General features: G+C 39.9%; 1 protein-coding gene across 1 annotated transcript; it reads right to left on the minus strand.

Moving 5' to 3' along the window:
- Positions 1-2: 2 nt before the first annotated feature.
- On the minus strand, positions 3-19,024 carry LOC116315984 (phosphatidate phosphatase LPIN2-like). Its single transcript, XM_031734437.2, has 20 exons — positions 18,916-19,024; positions 10,950-11,150; positions 9,495-9,590; positions 9,103-9,401; positions 8,899-9,015; positions 8,628-8,751; positions 8,054-8,528; positions 7,356-7,455; positions 7,025-7,212; positions 6,331-6,424; positions 6,160-6,229; positions 5,995-6,078; positions 5,662-5,741; positions 5,039-5,195; positions 4,277-4,425; positions 3,204-3,290; positions 2,966-3,118; positions 2,379-2,493; positions 2,150-2,253; positions 3-2,048 (listed from the first exon to the last, which is right to left on the minus strand). Exons 2-20 carry the CDS (start codon positions 11,139-11,141, stop codon positions 1,904-1,906), a joined length of 2,829 nt encoding a protein of 942 aa, XP_031590297.2. The 5' UTR covers positions 11,142-11,150; positions 18,916-19,024; the 3' UTR covers positions 3-1,903.
- Positions 19,025-19,494: the final 470 nt, after the last annotated feature.

Genomic DNA, 19,494 nt, shown 5'->3' on the forward strand with positions numbered 1-19,494 from the left:
TGAAGTATGGTGCACATTATTGATGACATACTAGAGCTCATTGTGATGTTATAGCTATAATATAATTTGATCTCCAAATAACTGAGATGATTTCACTTCATGAGTATTAATATATAGTTTACACTGCAGTGTTTTTATTGTAAAATTTTAACATAGTTCTCAAATATTTGCTTGAGCATGCAAGTGTGTAGCAATGGAAGTTTCCTCACATTCACAGAGTAATCAAGTAAACAACTTAGATACTTTTTTCTACTCTTAGCATCCCCCACGACTTTGAGGTAACACAGAGACACACATGCTAAATGTATAAAATAAGTCTTGATCATCCTTTAAATAAAGTCTTTTATTAATGCATCATCCAACATGTTTTAACTGTTTATCAGTCCTATACATACTTTAAATATACTACTATGCATTCGTTTATGTACAGTAAATCTGCATTTTGACACCTTAAAAAAAAATTACATTTCTGCTTTTAGAGCATGTATTTATCAGAAATCTGGTCATTCTTTGTGCTCGCACTGTTACATCAACACAAATCCACACAAAGTAATCACAGGGATCTACAGAAAAGAACTCAAAGCAGCAGAAACTTTCCTTACTCTAAAGGGAAAATTACCTTAATAAAACAAAAAAAATACTGTGTTCTCTTCACACAAAGTTTATTACTTTCATAGAAAGAGTGCAATAAATTTTACTGACAGTAACGTCTGCCAAAACATCAGTAAAACATGAAAAATGAAGTGAAAATAACAAAATGATTTTCTAGTAGCAGCATTTTTTTTTAAAAATTGCAGTAATACAGTTAAACCCAAGCAAATCATTTCACAATTTTCGTCTTAGCATATTAATGCAAAATCCTTCAGCTTTTTAAAACTACACATTAAATAAGATTGTTATAAACAAAATAAGGCGATAAAAGGATGCTTACACAGCCGTTCTGCATACACCACCAAAATTTGCAAATATAACTCCATGACTCACCCGTACAAATATTCAAATCATACCCAGTTTACATTTGTGATTTCCCTTCACATTTAGTCTTCTTGGGTTTGCTAAACTACTTCCAGCATTGCTGATGGTTTCACACCATTCTGTTGTCCTTTTCATTTGTACTTGTGTGCTTTCAATGTGCCCTAAATCTGCTCCAGTTTGTCAAAAATACTCAATCTTTAACGTAAAATTTTCATTCTCAGGAAAAACTTGCAATGTGGTCAGAATCGGTTGTGTTGGTTTAGCTAAAATCAGCTGCATGCCAGCACACAACGGTGCTCCACAGTCCACAGTGACCGTCTGATCCAGAGGAAAGAAAATCAAGGTACAAAATACAATAACCTGGAAAAAAAGTCTCGTACCCAGAGACTGAACTCTTACACCACTGACGAACATCAACACCAAAGTCTTGGTTAAACTTGTAAAACACAAAAGTGTAAATAGTCAAAAAAAAAAGTGTGAAATAAAACTGCAGCAGTGCTGGAAGTAGACCAGAGGTGCACAAGGAGACGACCTTGAATGGGAAATCATCTAAATTTAAATAAGGTACAGTTTTTTAAAATTGTGCATGAAGTCGCAGGACTTTGTGATCACACCTCGTATGTTGGACAGTCTGATCACAAACTGTTATAGCTCCACTGTCTATACAAGTCCTTAAGAAACTTCTGCTCCTGTAAGGAAAACTTTGCAAAAGCCTTCAGATAAAGTTCTTTTCTGTGAAGTTTAAATAATGAGGCGCATGAAGGAAATATATTTGCAATATGGAGTGAATCAATACTCCAAACCGTCTTAGTGGTCTACAAAGCTCACCGACGTTGGAACGTAACTGGTATTAAGCGTTTGCAGAGTCAACAAAATAACCAGAGTTAAACTGGTTGACTTTAAAGTGTTCGGGATCTGGTAGTCCGAGTTAAAGCAGCTCCTCGAGGCACACCTCAGCGATGGGCTCTCTCCAGTAAGAGAAGGAGCTGAACTCTGGGCAGCTGAAGGTGGCGTTGTGTTGTGTACTCCGCAGAGGGAAAACATGTTCCACCAGCTCACTCAACCGGCTGTATCTACCAAAAAACAAAACAGCAGCAGTGAAAACAATGACCGTCTGTCTGAGAGAAACAGCTGGCAGACACAAACTGACTCCAGGGATGGGTCGCCTACTTACGATGTTTTATTGCCTTTGGCTTGTTCGAGGATCAGCTCCCCCTTGGGATTCACTGTGAATATTCGGCACGCAGGAACGCCCACTTTCTTGTAGGCAAACACATCCTTGTATACAAAAGAAAAATGAGAAAAAGTATAATTTCATTCATTTATCATAAGAATTCCATGAGATCTAAAAGAGAAAAACCTCAAAAGTACTAACAGCACAGGGACAAAATTGAGAAACTCACGCTTTCTCTGTTTCCAAAGGCAGCATAGAAGGGGTGTGTGTTTGGGAAGAACAAGTTCTTGATGTCTGTGAGGCATTCGATTTTGAACTTCTCAGGCTTCTTTTCTATGATTTCTCTAACAAGAAAAGAAAGGATTAAAGAATTAACCTCCATCCTTCTGCTGCTGGAGTGTCCTTCTTTTAACCGAGTTAATTTTTCATGACTTTCAAACTCACTGAATGAGCTAATGAGCAGCTACAATGCACAACACTGACAGGAGTGAAACTTTTCATTTTAATGATGCAGGCTAAAGATAATATTTGCAGGTTTTGTTTTTTAAAGTTTCTGGTCATCAGCTGCTCCATAGTGTGAGAACGTGTGACTGGAGCTGAAATAACATTTCATTAAAGGAAAAGGAAAAGCAAAATGATTGTAATTTGCATCGTGATATAAGGCTTCCTCTATAATTCTGTTTTATAGTCACTGTAATTCTCCTGGGAAGCACAAACATTTATTTGTGCATCTTAAATCATGTATTAATTCTCAGCTATTCAAATAGCGCTGTTGACTGGAACAAGCAGTACATAAGAAAAGGAAAGTTTTCTTACCTGTGGAAGGCTGAGAAGAGGCTGCTTGGGGAGAGGAGGAGGGGTCCCTGAGGCAGGAGAGTCCCTCTGTCGTTCACCCAGTGCAAATACCCTCGAGTCATGTCAGCCATGCCGATGGCTCGAGCCGAGCAGTACAGGAACTTGTAGTCATTCCTGCAGTGGAAAGATGTTCATGTTACTCGTTGACGTCTTTATGGCCTAACAGAGTGTAGTCATGGAAACTGTTACTGTTTCTTACTCATGCACTGAGTGGTAAAGCTTAGCAATTCCCTGGTGGGTCCAGTCTTTACCAAGTTGAGGTAGAATCTGACCAAACACATCTGATCTGTGGGGAAAGTAGATGTACAATACTATAACAGAGCTGAGCATAAAAATGATGAGTGGAACAGATACTGCAGATCCATATTTGATGACCGAATGCTGCGTATTATCAAACAGAAAACAAATTAGAGAAGTTTACCATCATAACACTCCAACCTGTACACTCAAGTATAAAACATTAAAATGTCAATACAAGTGAAACATCTGTGATTAATTAAAATGAGACATTAAAGCTCAGAGGGCATATTCACCTTTAAAATTGGTCAAAAATAATGCTTATTACTGCAGACTGTATGTAAAACACCACAAATCACAAAAGTGTAGTGAGCCTGATGAGGACACTGCACCCTGAGAGAGTAGCAGTTGATCAATAACAAGGTAAATAGGTAAAGAATACTCAATTTTATCATCTATTTTACACTAAATGAACTTCTTTATTTAAATATTAAACTAGAGATTGAGACAAGCATGTTAGGAAAGTGTCTAAATCCTACTATGATACACAAAATCTGTTTGTTTGTCCACAAACTCCTCCTAGACATTGAGAACCAAACTTGGCACACAGATACATCTTTGGCCCCTGGAGGTTCTCATCTATATCAAATATAATAGTGTCATCCTGATGCATAGCAACCACCTCATAATGGGCTAAAATGGCCCATTTTTAGCATTTATGCATCTATAATACCAAATAAACAGAACTCTTGCCTCCATATCTTTTACTGGTCCAAGTGACAAGGTTTGTGCTTAGTGATGTGAACTCCACATGGAGGCTAGTCTATTGCCCTCTAAAGTCTGAGCAGAGAAACTGCAGGTTCTGACTGTGCAGAAAGGCAAATTAGTACCCTCTTAGCATGCCGTTGCTGACAAATATTTTGTCCTGTGCACTCTACTATATGCTGTAAAGCATGTAAGACTCAAAACACTCTGAAATCTCATGAAATAAAGACAATACAAAGCATTTTATTGAAGTATACTTATTCCCCATACTTGGTGATGGTCCCATCGATGTCAGAAATGATGACCTTGTCATCCCAGTTCCACAGGTAGATGGTCCCTGCGCAGCGGCACGTTCCCTGGTACTGAGTGGTTATGCTAAAGGTCATATCATTTGGCCCCTCTCTTAACTTCAGGCTGGCCTGTAAGAGACACAATGATTAAAGTTTTTTTTAATACAAATACCGCACCATAAAGTGTGAAAGTGAAGTATTACTTGCAATATTAGATACCTTCCACTACATGAGAAACACACTGAGCTTGATAAGAATGCTGGATATACTATATATTTGTTCATTAAACATCCTGCTATTGTGGCCACTAAATCTTAGCATTTCATTTACCTAATAGAGACCATAAACATAAATGTAATTTAGTAATAACCATGACAGCAGTAATCTTTAATGTCAACAGGCCTTTTTTTCTCCCCTTCTTGTCCACATTCTCACTTATCAGCATGTTTATATATGTGTGTGCTATCTCTGTCACTTTCTGCATGAATGCCTGTGCTTGTGTTCTAACTTTATGCAAATCATCTTGATAAGATTTTACTATAGTTAGCACAAACATGGAAAACTCTGTTCTGTAGCTGAAGGCTGCATTGAGTCAATGATGGGATGTTTTGTAAACAAAATAAATAAAATATCTAATCTAGGGCTTTTCTCTGCACTTCAGTGTACAGAAAGAAATGAAACGACTCAAATGAGTCTGTGTGTAGTTTTTCCCAGTTAATCACACAGCGGCGCGAGGTCTTACTATCTGATCAGACGAAAGGCGGAGGGATTTCTTGTAAGAGTGACACGGTTGTGGTGCTTGGTTTTCCGTCTGCACGCGCTCAGTAGGTGTTAAAGCAGGAGCCACAGCATTCAGCTCTTTAGTCTCATCATCGCTGGACCACTCTGCAGCTTTCTGCCTGTAGAGGAGAGTACAGTCTGAAGAAGACCAGCAAATGGTGTCAAGGTGATGTCGAAATAGGCACAATAGCAGGACAAGTGACATATTTGTGCTATGTAAAATATCTTTCAGGGTAAAACCTCCACCCTGCAGCGTCATTTACAGTCAAAAGAGGGCAGCAGACCTGCTAATTTATTTACTTAAAGTATTCATTTGCCCTTGACACACCTTACACTGAAACTGAAAGCACTTTCAATGATTTCTACAATAGTTAATTAAAGATAGAATCTGCTAGTTCAAACTAATGTTTAAACTGTGTTTTGTTTGGTTCCTGGACTCGTACTGATTTAGAGTTATGTAATGACAGCACTGCATGCTGACTAACATGCTAATCCACCCTCTGTGGGACATGTTTACCCAACACTGCTTGTCCTGATGTGTGACTGTAGTGTTGTGAGGAAGCCAGAGCTTTGTTGCTGACTCACTGTGTTTCTGGGGCCTGGTGGAGGGAAGGGCTCTCTGTGGTCAGAGACTCCTGTCTCTCCAACTTGGTCTCTGATGATAACTAAAAAAGAGGACGAAATGTTGTTAAATTGATCTTATTTGAGATATAAAGTTTGTTTCATAAGGGAGTGAAGAATCTTTACATAATGATGCAAAGCAGTGAGTGATGTAATGGTTACTGATGCATTTAGGTAACCTGTTTCTCAGCTGACTCAAGTCATTTACAATTCAAAGTTACTGATTACTGCCCGCTACACTCGAAAATAGGAGTGTCACATATAAAGTAAGAAGTTATTAATTTCATAGAAACACACCTGCTTCACGCTGCTCTTTCTCCAGAACCACCAGCGTCCCGACTTTTTTGGCATTTTCTCCTTCACCCAGGCCTCCTCTGTAGCCTGTCAGTCAAACAACACAAGCATATGTATAAGTGTGCAGATGTAAGCAGCTAAATCTTAAGACTTTACACTAAAGGATACCTTTGGCAGGTTCTTCTGGAAAGCTTGCATACTGAGTATCAATGGTGCTGCCAGTGTCCAGTTATAATACCTGAAATATAAGGAGGTATAACGCCTGGATGTTCCAAAGATTATAAAAAAAAAAAAAACATTGATGAAACAGTGCACCTGTTAGGTAGCAGGAAGACTCACCTGTTTGCAATTCTGACCACCAAATTAGGATTATCAATAATTGCCGGATTCTCTGCAAAGTCATTGTAGGTTATGATGTGCTCCATGAATTTTTCTGGAAGAAAAAAGATCATCATAAGAGCCACACTAAAAATAAAGATGCCCACCCATACTGCAAACTAATATTGCAGAGGAGCTGTAAGTGAAAAACATATACCCTGCTTTTCTTTTCAAAATAATTCAAAGCTTTATTTGTTTCACACAAATTAAATAACTGATATGAAAAATTACAAAGTGTGACCTCTTGCACATCTGCGTTTTCACAAGACCTCAAACATAAACTTCTGTGTTAAACATGTGTCCTTGGCTATAAACCTTCAATTTTCAGCTCGAGAGTCTAAAGGCAGGTCAACAGGTAACAAGTGCAACCAGGAGCATGCTCGCTGTTTTTCGACATTCACGGCTGCGTACAATGACTTTGTCCTTCAGGGTGAGACTGTTATTTCTGCTAAAGGAGTTCTACTGTAACATCTTGACAACATTTAGAGTGACGGTGCATGTCATCGGGTGCTGGCCCACCCTAGACACCAGATTTGCCTGCCTTCAACCTCCCCAAAGTGAAAATGACACACTGGCAGAGATCCAGCATGTAATCCAGAGGGCACAAGCACAAGGTGACAGAATCAGACTTCCAGGGAGGGAAAGCTACAGCTACCTTTAGAGATCTCCGAGTTCTCACCGACGCCTCCACACAGTGACAGCGTGACATCAGGCAGGTCTCCAGCAGAGTCAGACAGACACTCAGTGCCACTGTCTGCTGCTGCACTCCCCACTGACTGGGGTGACTGGGATCCAGAGCGTTGTCCTGTCTCCACCCAGTGTTTATTGACCTGTTCTGACTCACTGAAACAAGAGTGCAGGTTTAGACACTAAAATCAGAAAGTAGTTTTCATATTTATGTGTTTCAAAAGTATACAGTGTTTATTTCACCATGTCTAAGGGTGCAGGACAGAACAGGGTAGCTGAAAGGGTTTACAGGTATGTACCTTTTTGGGAAGTACCGGGCAGCAACGTCAGGCTCGAGTGCAGTGAGGTCTTCCAGGTAAATATCTTCCGGTCCCTGATGTTGGCTCCTCTTCCTCACAACTTTGTGAAAGGAAAACAAAGGGTTGACTTCTTTGAAATTGCTGACTTTTTTTTTTTTCACTTCACTTTTGCAAACAAAATGCAGCCCCAGACAGAGTATGAACAGAAACCACATCCTTCCTGTCAGCATTCACATACACTCTGAATGGGTTCAAGTCAGAAAGAGTGTCTCTGAAAAATTCTCAACTTTTTCTCATTCTGGACTTATTTTTATGGATTGTTTCTTATGATATTTGCTTTACATTTTCAGGGACCGATTTAACAGTTTATTAGTAGCTCTTCTCTCAAAAACGGGGAACTGCTGGGTCTCTTTTTGTAGTCTTTTCTTATCATTGTCATTAACATTATACTGTCCCAGGGGGGACCAAGTAAGGGAGGACCTCTCTTTGTAATAAAATGAAATGAAAGATTCAAAGCCTCCCTCCTCCTCATCTAAACAATTCTCCTACACTTCTAAGAAGACATGCTTCTGCATCAGAAATTGCAGGAAAGCTTTCTCCTCCTAATGATTTGTTTACACTTTTCTATATTAAATCTGTAGGTTTAAACAAATTCCTTCAGTATGTAGGACATTTTCAGATTAAGGTAAAAGTGTTACCCCTTCTCTTGATGGGTGAGTCGGTGGCTTTTGAAGTGGCACTTGGGTCAGGACAAACAGCTGCAGAGTCTCCGGTCTGGTTACTACCTCCGCTGACAGTCGAGCTGCTGTCCTGGCGGCTGGGAGGTGAAGATGTCCACCTGGCCTTGCGTGTATTTTTTGCACTGAGGTCAGCATTGCTTGGGCAGGGCTCTGGTGTAAAGCTGCTCGATATCAAACTTGAAAGGTCTGGGTTGGGTTCTGTAATGTTTGTACCATGTGATGAAGCAGCAGGGGGCTGCGCTTTGCAGCTACATTCATCAGGTTTGATGGTTCGGGGCTCAGGTTTTACGATACTGCAAACGGGATCTGCTGTTCCCCGTCCTCCTCTGGACTCTTCCTCCATGGCTTCAGAGCTCAAAATAACCCTGAAGTGCGTGTTCTCTGAGGGAGTGATGGTCAACGTCTTTGGCTCCCATTTGTCCTTTTTGTTGACCTGAATACAATAAATAGCTTTTAGAATTTTTCAGCAACTCTCTAGATATATATAACTGAATGATATGAACTAGCACTAGTCCAAGTTTTAGACCCTTACCCTGGTAGATTCTGGAAATTCCCCCCAGGTCCACTGCATGTGCGACTCAGCCCTGAGCATGCTCTCTGACGGCTTCACCATCAGCTCCGAGTCACTCTTCGGTGACATGGGCTCAGGCACCTCCCTGATGTAAGAAAAATAAAAGCTCTAATGATGCTGTAGGAATAATTTGTTTTATTCAGCCCAGTCTGATTTAATGTGTAAGTGTTTGATCTTTCTGCTTGTATGAACTCTGTAAACATCTGAATGGACACAACAGAAAAGGCCATACGTAGTGCAGGGCGACCAGTCGCCATCAGAGAATGGGTAGCTGTCCCATTCAAGGGCGGTGAGTGGGGAATGTTGTCTGTGGTCCATATTTTCCTTCATTGCAGACAGTGAAGATGCTCTGATGATAGGAAACAACTAATTAATAATTCAGTTACAATGAAGAACAGATCAAATTTCAATTTTCAGAGTGAACATGTCTCCTCACCGTCCACTGTGTGCATTTTGCTCTTCATCTGAACTGAGATCACACAGCTCCAGCTCCCCGCCTGCAGACGCCGTCGTTTGCTCCTCCTTACGTGGCTCGGCTTTGTGCTTTCTCCTGCGTCTCTTCTTCTTTTTACCAGCTGAATTGGAGCAGGGGTGGAGGTTTCCAGAGACTGGCTCTTCCAGAGTGAGGGGCTGGCTGGTCTCTGCTGTTGTTCCCCCACATCTGGATTCTCTGCTCCTGAACAGAGGCTCTTCTGTGGGGATAGGTGAGGTCACCAAATGGGCTGGAACAATCTCCTGTTTCAGAGAAAAAAAATAAATACATGTACAAAAAAGAGCAAGAAAGACAATTCAGTTCAATTTTATTTCTATTATGTGGGTAAAACTCACATTATTCTGCTCCGTCTCCTGGACAAAGAAGGCCTCTCCATTGTCTCCAAGCTTCATGTGCAGCTCCACAGGTTCTCCATTGATCTCTATATCAATCTGCAGTCAAACAACATTTGAAAAGATGCTTAAACTCTGTTCTCTTCAGATGGCCTCAGATTTTTACCAAACCCTAATGAGGCTTAACAGAAAAGCACAATATGCATGTCGTCACAGAAGCTTTAGAGTTAAGCCACAGAGAAAACAACTCGCCATGACTTCTGCCCATTATTTAAAACAAATGAGCCTTAAAGGCTCTCAGCATTAAACCCCCCAAATTATTGGTATTAACACCCAAGTGTGTTCAGTGAAGTACAGTAAGTGCTCTGGTTCCCACATTCACCAAAACTCGGTCAGACTAAAGAAAAAATAACTGCGTTTCTCCTGCTAATGTTAGCTGTGTTTTCCTGGGATCCAGTCATCTGCTGATTTTAGTGATTATTGGCCTCCATTTTTAAGCCATCTTCAAGTATTGGTGCGCAGTGCAGGGAATCAGCAGAGGCACTGATGATCTCATAAACAAATGCATGGAATTCCAGAAGGAACCCAGGGAGTCAAAGGTTTTCATGTTTTTAATTTCCATTGATCTGCTCCAATACTGGTAGTAACATGTTCTTTAAACCATGAAAAAAAAAATGCTTTTCATAATTCTCTTCTACTTTAAACTCAGCTGTGCTGATTAAGTGACTCCCAGCACCTTTAAATTGTCACAAGGTGCAGGGCATTTAACACCTGAGTTCTATTTTTTCCTGCTTGGTTTGTAGTAAGAAATGTTTTTAACCTCTCTGTGATTTACAGAGTAAGTGAAAACATCTTCAGTCAACCACAAACTACTTCCTGTTCCTGTCAGTCTCTCCTGTGAGTCTACAACAGATGGGCCTATTCTATATGTAAGACACGGTTTTTGAAGAGGATGAAGCTCTATCAGCTGGGAATAAGAGGCTGAATTGAGCTTTAGTCTATGTATTCTGTCTCCATCCTCAGTTACCCGCTATACAGAGGCTATAAATAGAGAGAGTGCAGTGTGCTCTTGTTAGAAGCAGAGAGTGGATTGGATGATAATGTGGTTGAGATGGAAGGAGAGAGGCAAAGAGCAGTGAGATGAACAGAAAATCTATTGTGCAGCTTCTTGATAACACACAGGTTCATTGTGCAACCTTGGATACCCCACATAATATAAAATTAGCCATTATGATCTATGATCTATCTAAAAACATTTCTACGGTCATTTTTGTTAACATTTAAACAGACATGTTATACATTTATTTCAAAATCTGCTCCAGGATACCGAAGTGTTTAGGATCAAATATTTCCTTCACAGCAGAGCAAGCACGCTTTCATTTAAATTAACCACACACATTTGCAGATTTTTTATTTCGTGACTACACCTGTGCACTTTTACTTGAAGCAGACACTCACTACTTTCTCTCTGGAGCGCAGCACCCCCAGTTTTCCGAAGCGGACGTGGAAAGGAGAGCACTGGAACGTCCCATCGGGCTGTCGGACCACAATCACGTCAATGCAGCCTGAGAGAGTGGCCTGATTGATCCCTTTATAGAGCTCCTTTACTGTCACCAGCACCTGGCCTGCCAGCTGCCCCACATAGTTCATGGTGTTCACCTGTCAGCAAAAATAGCTTTTGTTAATTTACACTTTACCTTCCAACCCCTTTATATTGTCTGGATTAACAGCAGAATAAAATCATGAGGTCATTTTTGTGTCTTTCTAGGACATGGTTCCTGTCGTGAGGCCCGTTGTTCAGAATAGCCTGCAAAGGAAATGCATGCCAGTCCCTAAACACAGTGGCTCTGTCCCATTTTCCTAAAGAGTCCTAGGCGATCGAGACTTAATCAGTGCCTCAGATACAGCACCGAGGCTGCTGATGTAGAATTGACCAGAGAGGACGTTTCTGAGAGTGTTTCTGTGTCCACAAGGAGCAGAAGTTACAATCAATGGGACCCAACTTGGGTCAATATAGTCATCTAGTTTATCTCTCTGTAACCAGTTTGAGTGTTAACAACATGAACATCCTTAGCAGTTAGAAAAGACCTTTGTACAATTTGTACAGCTGGCAATAAATCTGTGATAGTTTTATGTTTAGCTTTTTTTTTTTTTTTTTTTGCCTGCACTCATAAACGAGCGAAACCTGTCTGACATGTCAGCCTGACTTTGTCTGTTAGAGGAAAAAGGAGTAATAAAACCTCAAATTTATGTTAATTAAGAATTCAAAAACTCCTACAATGAAAATAAAATGCATTGTTACACACTGGTAGCACAATTGTATCTTTATTCATATTCATAACTTTTTCATTTTTACTAACATTTCTGTACTTTGAAGCATTAAATACATATAACTATATTATTCTCTCATCTTTAAATCCTCATGTCTGCTTCATCACCTTTTAATGTTGAAGGGGACATGAGGAATGCATTTTATATTAGTCACAGATCACTTTGCTTTAGAAAAACATTTCTGGTATTTTGACTCAGTGGTTAAGCAGTCATTTTTATTTCTACCAGAGTTTAGCAATGCTATAATGACATGTCATTAACAGCCATATTATTAATCTTCTCTGAATGTTTCAGGTCATTTCTTACAGCAGGACTCAAAGCTAAGCAATGTAAAATCATTCTTTTTTGTTCTTTCTTTTAATTTTGTGCTATGAATCTCAAAGAATAGCCGAACAGATACTACAACACGTCCCTTATTACAATAAGGACCTCTGAAAGAGAATAACAATAATAATAAGATGTGAAAAGGTGGTACTCATGAGCTGGTAAAGTTTGGGGAATCTAATTTGAAACACAACCCAAAGATCAATGACATATTAGTCCATCCGGCTGACGATTCAATATCATTTGCTGTGGCTGGAGAGACGGCCAGATGAGGCAAAACCTTTTTGCATTAGATGAATTTGATTTGTGACCTGATGGTTTTCTATCTACTGGTCCTGAAAGATAACCCAATATAGAGCCAGTGCAGCACTAGTCCAAACTGGGTCAACTGTAAAGTGTTAACACAGCGGGGTCCCTTTTCTACTGGTATTCATACAACAACATTATCCCTGAATCCAAATGTAATAAGATATTTCTCAGCCGAGGTCTTCCATGAACACAACCCCTGTATTAGCTTGCATAATAAAGCATAAGTCAGTCAGTGTAATAGGACTCTGTACTGTGGACAGTCGGATATATTACAACTAAGTAAGAACTGCAACTTATCACCACTGCAGTACACAATTCTTGTACTGTGACGGTTTAAAAGTTTAAAATAAAAGCATAAAATTTACAATTTATGGACTCATCGTAGCTAAAACACGATGTGTAGATGGACAAAGAGAGAGTTCACACCCAAGTGGATTAGGTTAAAAGGTTTGAAGGTGAACTCTGGCCTATGCTGTTTATAATCAGAACAGTCACTTCAGAAAAACCCACCAAATGCATTTTAAGGATATTTCTAACTTAAATAATTTGCAGTGATTTCAACACTAATTTTATTTTATTGCATTTACTCTAAAATAGGGTTAATGCCTTTGATTTAAACATTTTAAGCAGTGTGTAAGTTTTAAATCTAGATTGAGTAAACAATGAATAAAAGAAACTTTTTACACAACAACACACAACCCTACAACAATGTAAAAATACAATGTTACTGATTTAGATCACTGATAAAATCAGTTGTGGTTACATTTATCAGAACTGCCTCATGTGTCCCTTGTATACAAGCTATCACATTACGCTTCCAGGTTACATTACGTCATTACTCCAGCTAATGCAGTTTTGGGGTTTCCTGCTTTTCTCATGTACGTTCCTAACACCACAGCAAACAAAGACCATGTTTTCAGAGCTCAAACTTGTCTTTACTGAACCTTATTTCATCCCTTCAGGACGTAAGTCGAAGTCGTACAATTGTCATTATATGTTCTCATGTTGCTCAGCACCTACAATTACTGTGGTTTAATGTGAGTTCAGATGCTTTAATGTATGGGTTTGCAACAGGAAACATGACGTGCAGATAAGGAGTTCTCACATTTGTGTGGCCTAGATGGTTTAAAAAAAAAAAAAAAAAAAAAAAAAAAAAATGTGTTATTGTGTTGTGTTTGGGACAACAATTAAGAGACTAGATGCGAGCTGCTTACCAGCTGCTTGGACTTTGAAACCATTCAGCCTCTAAGACCGGCAGCCAGTGTTCCAATTAAACTCTAATGCGATTAGACATGAGATCAAAAACATACTCAGCGAACTACAATCTGCTGATAATAGCTGAAAATGATGAATACACAAAATGTTGTCCTTTAGAGATCCAGTCATATCTACAGCTATTAATTCTGCACATCAGGACCTTTTCATCAGTATCATGAACCTAAAAATAGTGAAAAGATGTTTAGTGACTGCAGCAGAAAGTAAAATGAAGTTAGGATTAAAGGACTGGAGCAGGTTTACAAGAGTAGATAAGATATCTACTGTGAAGCTGATCACACAGTGAACTGGCTGGAAAAAGCAAGGAAGGAAAGCTTAATCACTTTTCTTAATCAACTAATTTTTCTATAGAATCTAATTTCACCTTCTAATATTCCTCATTATCAATGAAAATTCAATACATTTCTGTTGTCTTACACTAATTTTCCTCACTCTCCCTTTCCACTGACTCAACAGTCAGGTGAGATAATAATATACAGACTGACCATTAATTAAAAACTGTATCATTCACAGATCCATCAGGTTCTCTCCTGCGGTTCTTATATAAATGACCACAAAAAAACAAATACCAACCTTTACTCTTATTATAAACAGAGCAAAGGTGATAAAGACCACCTTTGCTCATACTATTCAGTAAGACAGAAGTCAAAGCAGCACCCCAACTCACTAGAGTCCAGAGGGACTTCAGGTGCAGACGCTGGTCCTGCTGCTCTACAGGTGTCCTTCCTGAGGACTCCATGTGCTCCCTCCTCCTTTACCCCCCTTGTCCTCCTCAAGCAGCCTGCTCCTGGTCTGTGCCATGCAGCACAGCTCCTCTGACCTTTCTACGTGCACTCTGAGGAAAAATTACCCCAAGCCTCAGCTAAAACACTTACATAATCCAGCACCAGGCCCCCAGTCACGGACAACCTGTGCTTGAAATGTGTTTACAGGCAGTGCAAAACACCTTCAGGGAACACTTTGATCCAATGGATTTTGGTTTGAGTAATAATTTACTCTATAAAATGTGAAAAACTATGCAGAACAACAGGTGCCAAAGCACATCACCATCCAAATGTTTCATATTTAAGAATGCAAAAGTAGGTCATGGACCAAACTAAATCTGATCTGTTGGCACAAGACATAAATAGCCATTGCTCATTCTGTGGAAACCATGAATGTATATAGAATACCAGCAATGCATCTCAAACTTGGGTGTTCAGTGGTGAGAAGACCACAAAGGTTACTGAATGTTACACAGTGTTTAATGATACGATAACAGCATTACGCTGTGTGCACAGAGTTCCTGTAACATCCTGTGACTTCCTGTGCTACTGTCAACCAAAGCAAGCTGTACCCTGAAAACTGCAACGCTTGTGTTGTGTTCAAAGCAGAAGTGTCTAGATGAGAACACAAAAACAACAATCAGAGCTCCCTGTTGAGCGCTGTTGACCACCGCCTGCTTTATCTGCAATGCACATGACCAAATTTAGAATGAGTTTGACTCCCACAGCACTTCTGTCACACACATCATAAGCTCTATAAACAGATATGTGCATGTGAATTTGCAGAATGTAGATATGGGGCAAGATATTTGATTATTCTGGTATCTATTAAAAATACAAAAGCCTAGTGAAATTTAAACAGGCTCTGGTTGCATGTAGGTAAACTGTCAATTTACTTTACTGGCCACCATACTGTAGCTCTTTATTAGTTTTTCTCTAAGCTTTCTCCCTGCAGACAGAACGTTAAGTCTTGGCCCAGATATCCCCAGGCTGCACTGAAAGTCTGAAAATACTGGCTGATATCCCCAGAGAATTTGGCCGCAGACTAGCTGATAGGTTCCCACATTGAAGATAGAATGGTATGATGTTCTGTACAGCGTCGGGGCAAAGTGTGAAGACTTGAAATTAACTGAATTCATCCAGAACATAACAAGAATATACAAATCAAAAACAATATGGACGAAAAAGCCTTACTTTCCCCTAGGTGGTGATTAAAAAACTACCAAAACTCATGATTTGCTTCATACCTACCAACAGCATAAAAGATGGACATCCTCTATTGTTCTACAAAGTGCCATTGTGAATAGACATATGTTCTAAAATGGGATGTGGCAAGCAAGAGGTGAACGAGGATGTGGAACTGCACACTCATTTCAGCTTGTATCTGACAAGTTGTTACCCAAAAAAAAAAACCAAACATAATTTTCAATATGGACTTAACGTTTTATTTACTATAATGTGATACGAGTGACTGAGTCCATAAAGTCATCAGGAGAGTGTTTACTGACATCAGAGAGCGAGAGAGCTGAGGGCATGCTCTGCGCTGACCGCTAGCTAGAGCGAAGGACCCATAGTTTGTGTTGCGCTGGCCGCTGTGCTCTGCTTGTACGTCATTTTTTGTGGCCGCTCTATGTGTACTAGATACACCTGCTCCTTGTCATTTCAAAACATGTATCTCTTTGACTTTGTATGCTCTACAAGAGTTTGTGTTGTATTTAAAATATATATCTATATATGCACGTAAATGTGTCAAAAAGTTCACCAAACTCAGATACGCACATGCTTTTTTCATCGTGTGGGGGACCTAGGTCAAACGCTGTGCTGGCACTGCGCAGCACGAAACCATTATTGGTTAGAATAGAAATGAATGGGTTTCAGAGAGCAGCGCTGCATGTGCCATGTCCTATGTGAAAGGACATACAGGCCTAGACTGGTCTGCTATCATCTTGCAACCACTGGTCATGATGGAAAAATTGTATTCCCTAACCATGGTTCCCAGAGGTTGATGGCAGCCACTTAGAAAATGCTAACGTTCCCGTCACGCAAGCCCATAGACTGGTCAGTGACCCCCTTGCAACCACCTGTCGATAAGGGAAAAACCTGTATTCCCCAACCAATTGGCCCAAAAGCTCCTTGTCATTGGTTTGGTCGCTAGCGTACTGCTGCGGTCATAGTTTAATGTAAGTGATGAACTTGTCTACTAGAGGAACTTTCTCCATTTCTCATTTGTGTCGTACTTTTCCACATTTTACTACCACTGGGCTAGTGGTTTGAGAGTATTTGCAGACAAAGAAACAAACATAACCATAACAATGTGCTAGCAACCAAAGCAACAGCCAGACGCCTCCAGTAACCACTGCCAACCAGTTGAGGAATATGCATTTCCTTAGCAACCAGTGATCGTATCTCATCCAATATGGCCGACAGCTCTTGAGCAGACAGCACGAGTGCGCATGTCATGTAAGAAAACCTCAACTTAGCAGGAAGTCTTTCCACAAACACAGTAGCATCATTCTGATGTTTTTATTAATATAATTTCTGTCACAGTTTCACAATCTTTACACCTCTGCTGTTCTGACAGTGGGAGACATTTAGGAACAACAGAAAGACTGTTTAGGACAACTAATCACGTATACATATTTCACTTAAAAAAAGGTCTTAACATGCGAAAATGCTAAGAATAATGTCAAGTACAACAATCTACACCTCCAAATGGGCTGGAATTAAATTATTTTCATTATTTATTCATCTCCTTATGATTTTTTTATACACCTGATAATTAATCAGTGTAGAGCACAGGTGTCGAACTCCAGGCCTCAAGGGCCGGTGTCCTGCAGGTTTTAGATGTGTCCTCGATCCAAAACAGCAATTTCAATGGCTAAATGACCTCCTCAACATGTATTGAAGTTGTCCAGAGGCCTGGTAATGAACTAATAATTTGATTCAGGTGTGTTGACCCAGGGTGAGATCTAAAACCTGCAGGACAACGGCCCTTGAGACCTGGAGTTTGACACCCCTGGTGTAGAGGTTTACAAATTAACCTAACAAGCAAAAGGACTGTGGTTCCCTTCCGGGGTGACACATAAATCGCTTGAGTCAGGATATGTAAAAAAACAAATCCCCAAATCAAACATATGGAAACTACCCAGTGTGGTGATCCCATGTGAATAAGGGATTACCCATTTTGATTAATAAAATGTCCGCGTTGCCACACATGTTTGTCCACTAAAAGAGTCAAAAACACACAGCTAGGACCATAAAATACTTGGAATTGGTCACATAAATGCTAAATGATCAGAAATGTCAATTAAATTATAGTATAATTATAATATAATGATGAACTGTTTCAGCAAAAATGCAAAAATAATTAAATAAAAAGTAACTGGTAACAATGGTAAACAGCTCATCAGCAAGTTAGTCAGCAGACCAACAGGCTTCTGCTTCAAATGTCAGCATTAGTGTGGGCGTCTTCCTCATTCACAGGAATCAGTTTGTATTCATATGATGTAATTTATGGCACAATATAAATATAACACAATAATATAACAAAAAGCTTTATTTTAGGTATTTTTTTTGGTTGCATTACAAAAATGGCCGGATACAGATCCAGGACTCATCCTGGCCTCTCTCTCTCTCTGTATGGGGTGACAGGACTTAAAGAGGTGTTAATCCTGTTTACAAGATTAAGACAAATCTAGCTTTCCCTGTCTTGGCACGTTCCTATTGCTCACTACATCCAACCGTCCAACGTGATTGTGAGTCAGCCAGGTGTTGTTTTGACCAAGGTCGTGTTAAAGACTCTGCATGTTTTCATTAAAATCTTTCACCTATTCATAAAATAAATATAGCAACACTCTCTGTGTGTTTTTCACTTGACTTTCTGAAGCTGAAAATTCAAATAGTGCTTTATTTCAACTAAATAATGATTTTAACTGTTTTCTTTTTTAATGTAGTAATTTCCCATATTTAAGTAGCTGTAAATGATTATGTTTGACATTTAGTCACTCCAAGCAGTAGGCTCCATGCACCTGTAGATTACATTCAAATTCTGGTCTGTAAATACCCAGCTTTAATTTAGTATTTCTGTAGTGAAACCTATGAGGCGTTTAAGGACACAGCAGACGGGTTTAACCTGACAAAACTGGCGCTTATTATAATTTAACAAAACGCGTCAGCGTCACAAACCTTCATTATTCTCCACAGGCTGACTTCTACTCGATATATAAACTGTCCACAAGCGACACTCAGAATCAAACAGGACTCATTAGTTACATACAAGCCGCTAAATGTCTCCTTCAACCGCTCCGCAGCAGCGCAGAGGTGCAATATTTAAACTCGGGAACTCAGGTTGAGCCTCTTTAAATTCTCCCCCAGCTCTTAAATGAGCGCAGTGAGGACGGCGAGCGGTTAAATCATCCTACCTGCTGGAGTACCGGCTCACCGCAGGGAGACACACCGTCACTCAGCCTCTCCGCCGGCAGTTTGCCGAGTCTCTCCGCCTCTACCGCCGCTGAGTGGAAACGGAGCACACCACGTGACCACGACGCCGCACGTGATTTCAGAGCAGGTGGTCAGGTGATTAGGTTAGTTATTAGCGAAGTCCGTTATTGAAGGTTCAGAGGTAAAATGGGGAATTTGCTTGAATTGTGGTGTGCACAGCCTCAACATTTTGTCTTTTTTGGGAAATATCAAAAGGATTCAAAATGAAGTCACATACTTTTTAATTAAGATTTGGTATCAGAATAGGGCTAAAAAGAAATGCAACCACATTTGGTCAAAATAGCCCAGAATATGACTTTTAGGTCAGGGGTGTGTCCAGAGAGGGCCATGTGGTGGCACAGGTCACCCCTGAAATGTGACTGGCAATTTCCAATGCCCTACATTATTGGATGAAGTCATGGATAGGACCAGCAGGTATGTAGGTACAGGTTTAATGCAGTTGTACTTTATTTATGTGTTTTTATGTTTGTATTATTGTAATAACGGTATTATTATAGATC

Source organism: Oreochromis aureus, linkage group 9 (genome assembly GCF_013358895.1).
Source record: "Oreochromis aureus strain Israel breed Guangdong linkage group 9, ZZ_aureus, whole genome shotgun sequence".
NCBI lineage: Eukaryota > Metazoa > Chordata > Actinopteri > Cichliformes > Cichlidae > Oreochromis > Oreochromis aureus.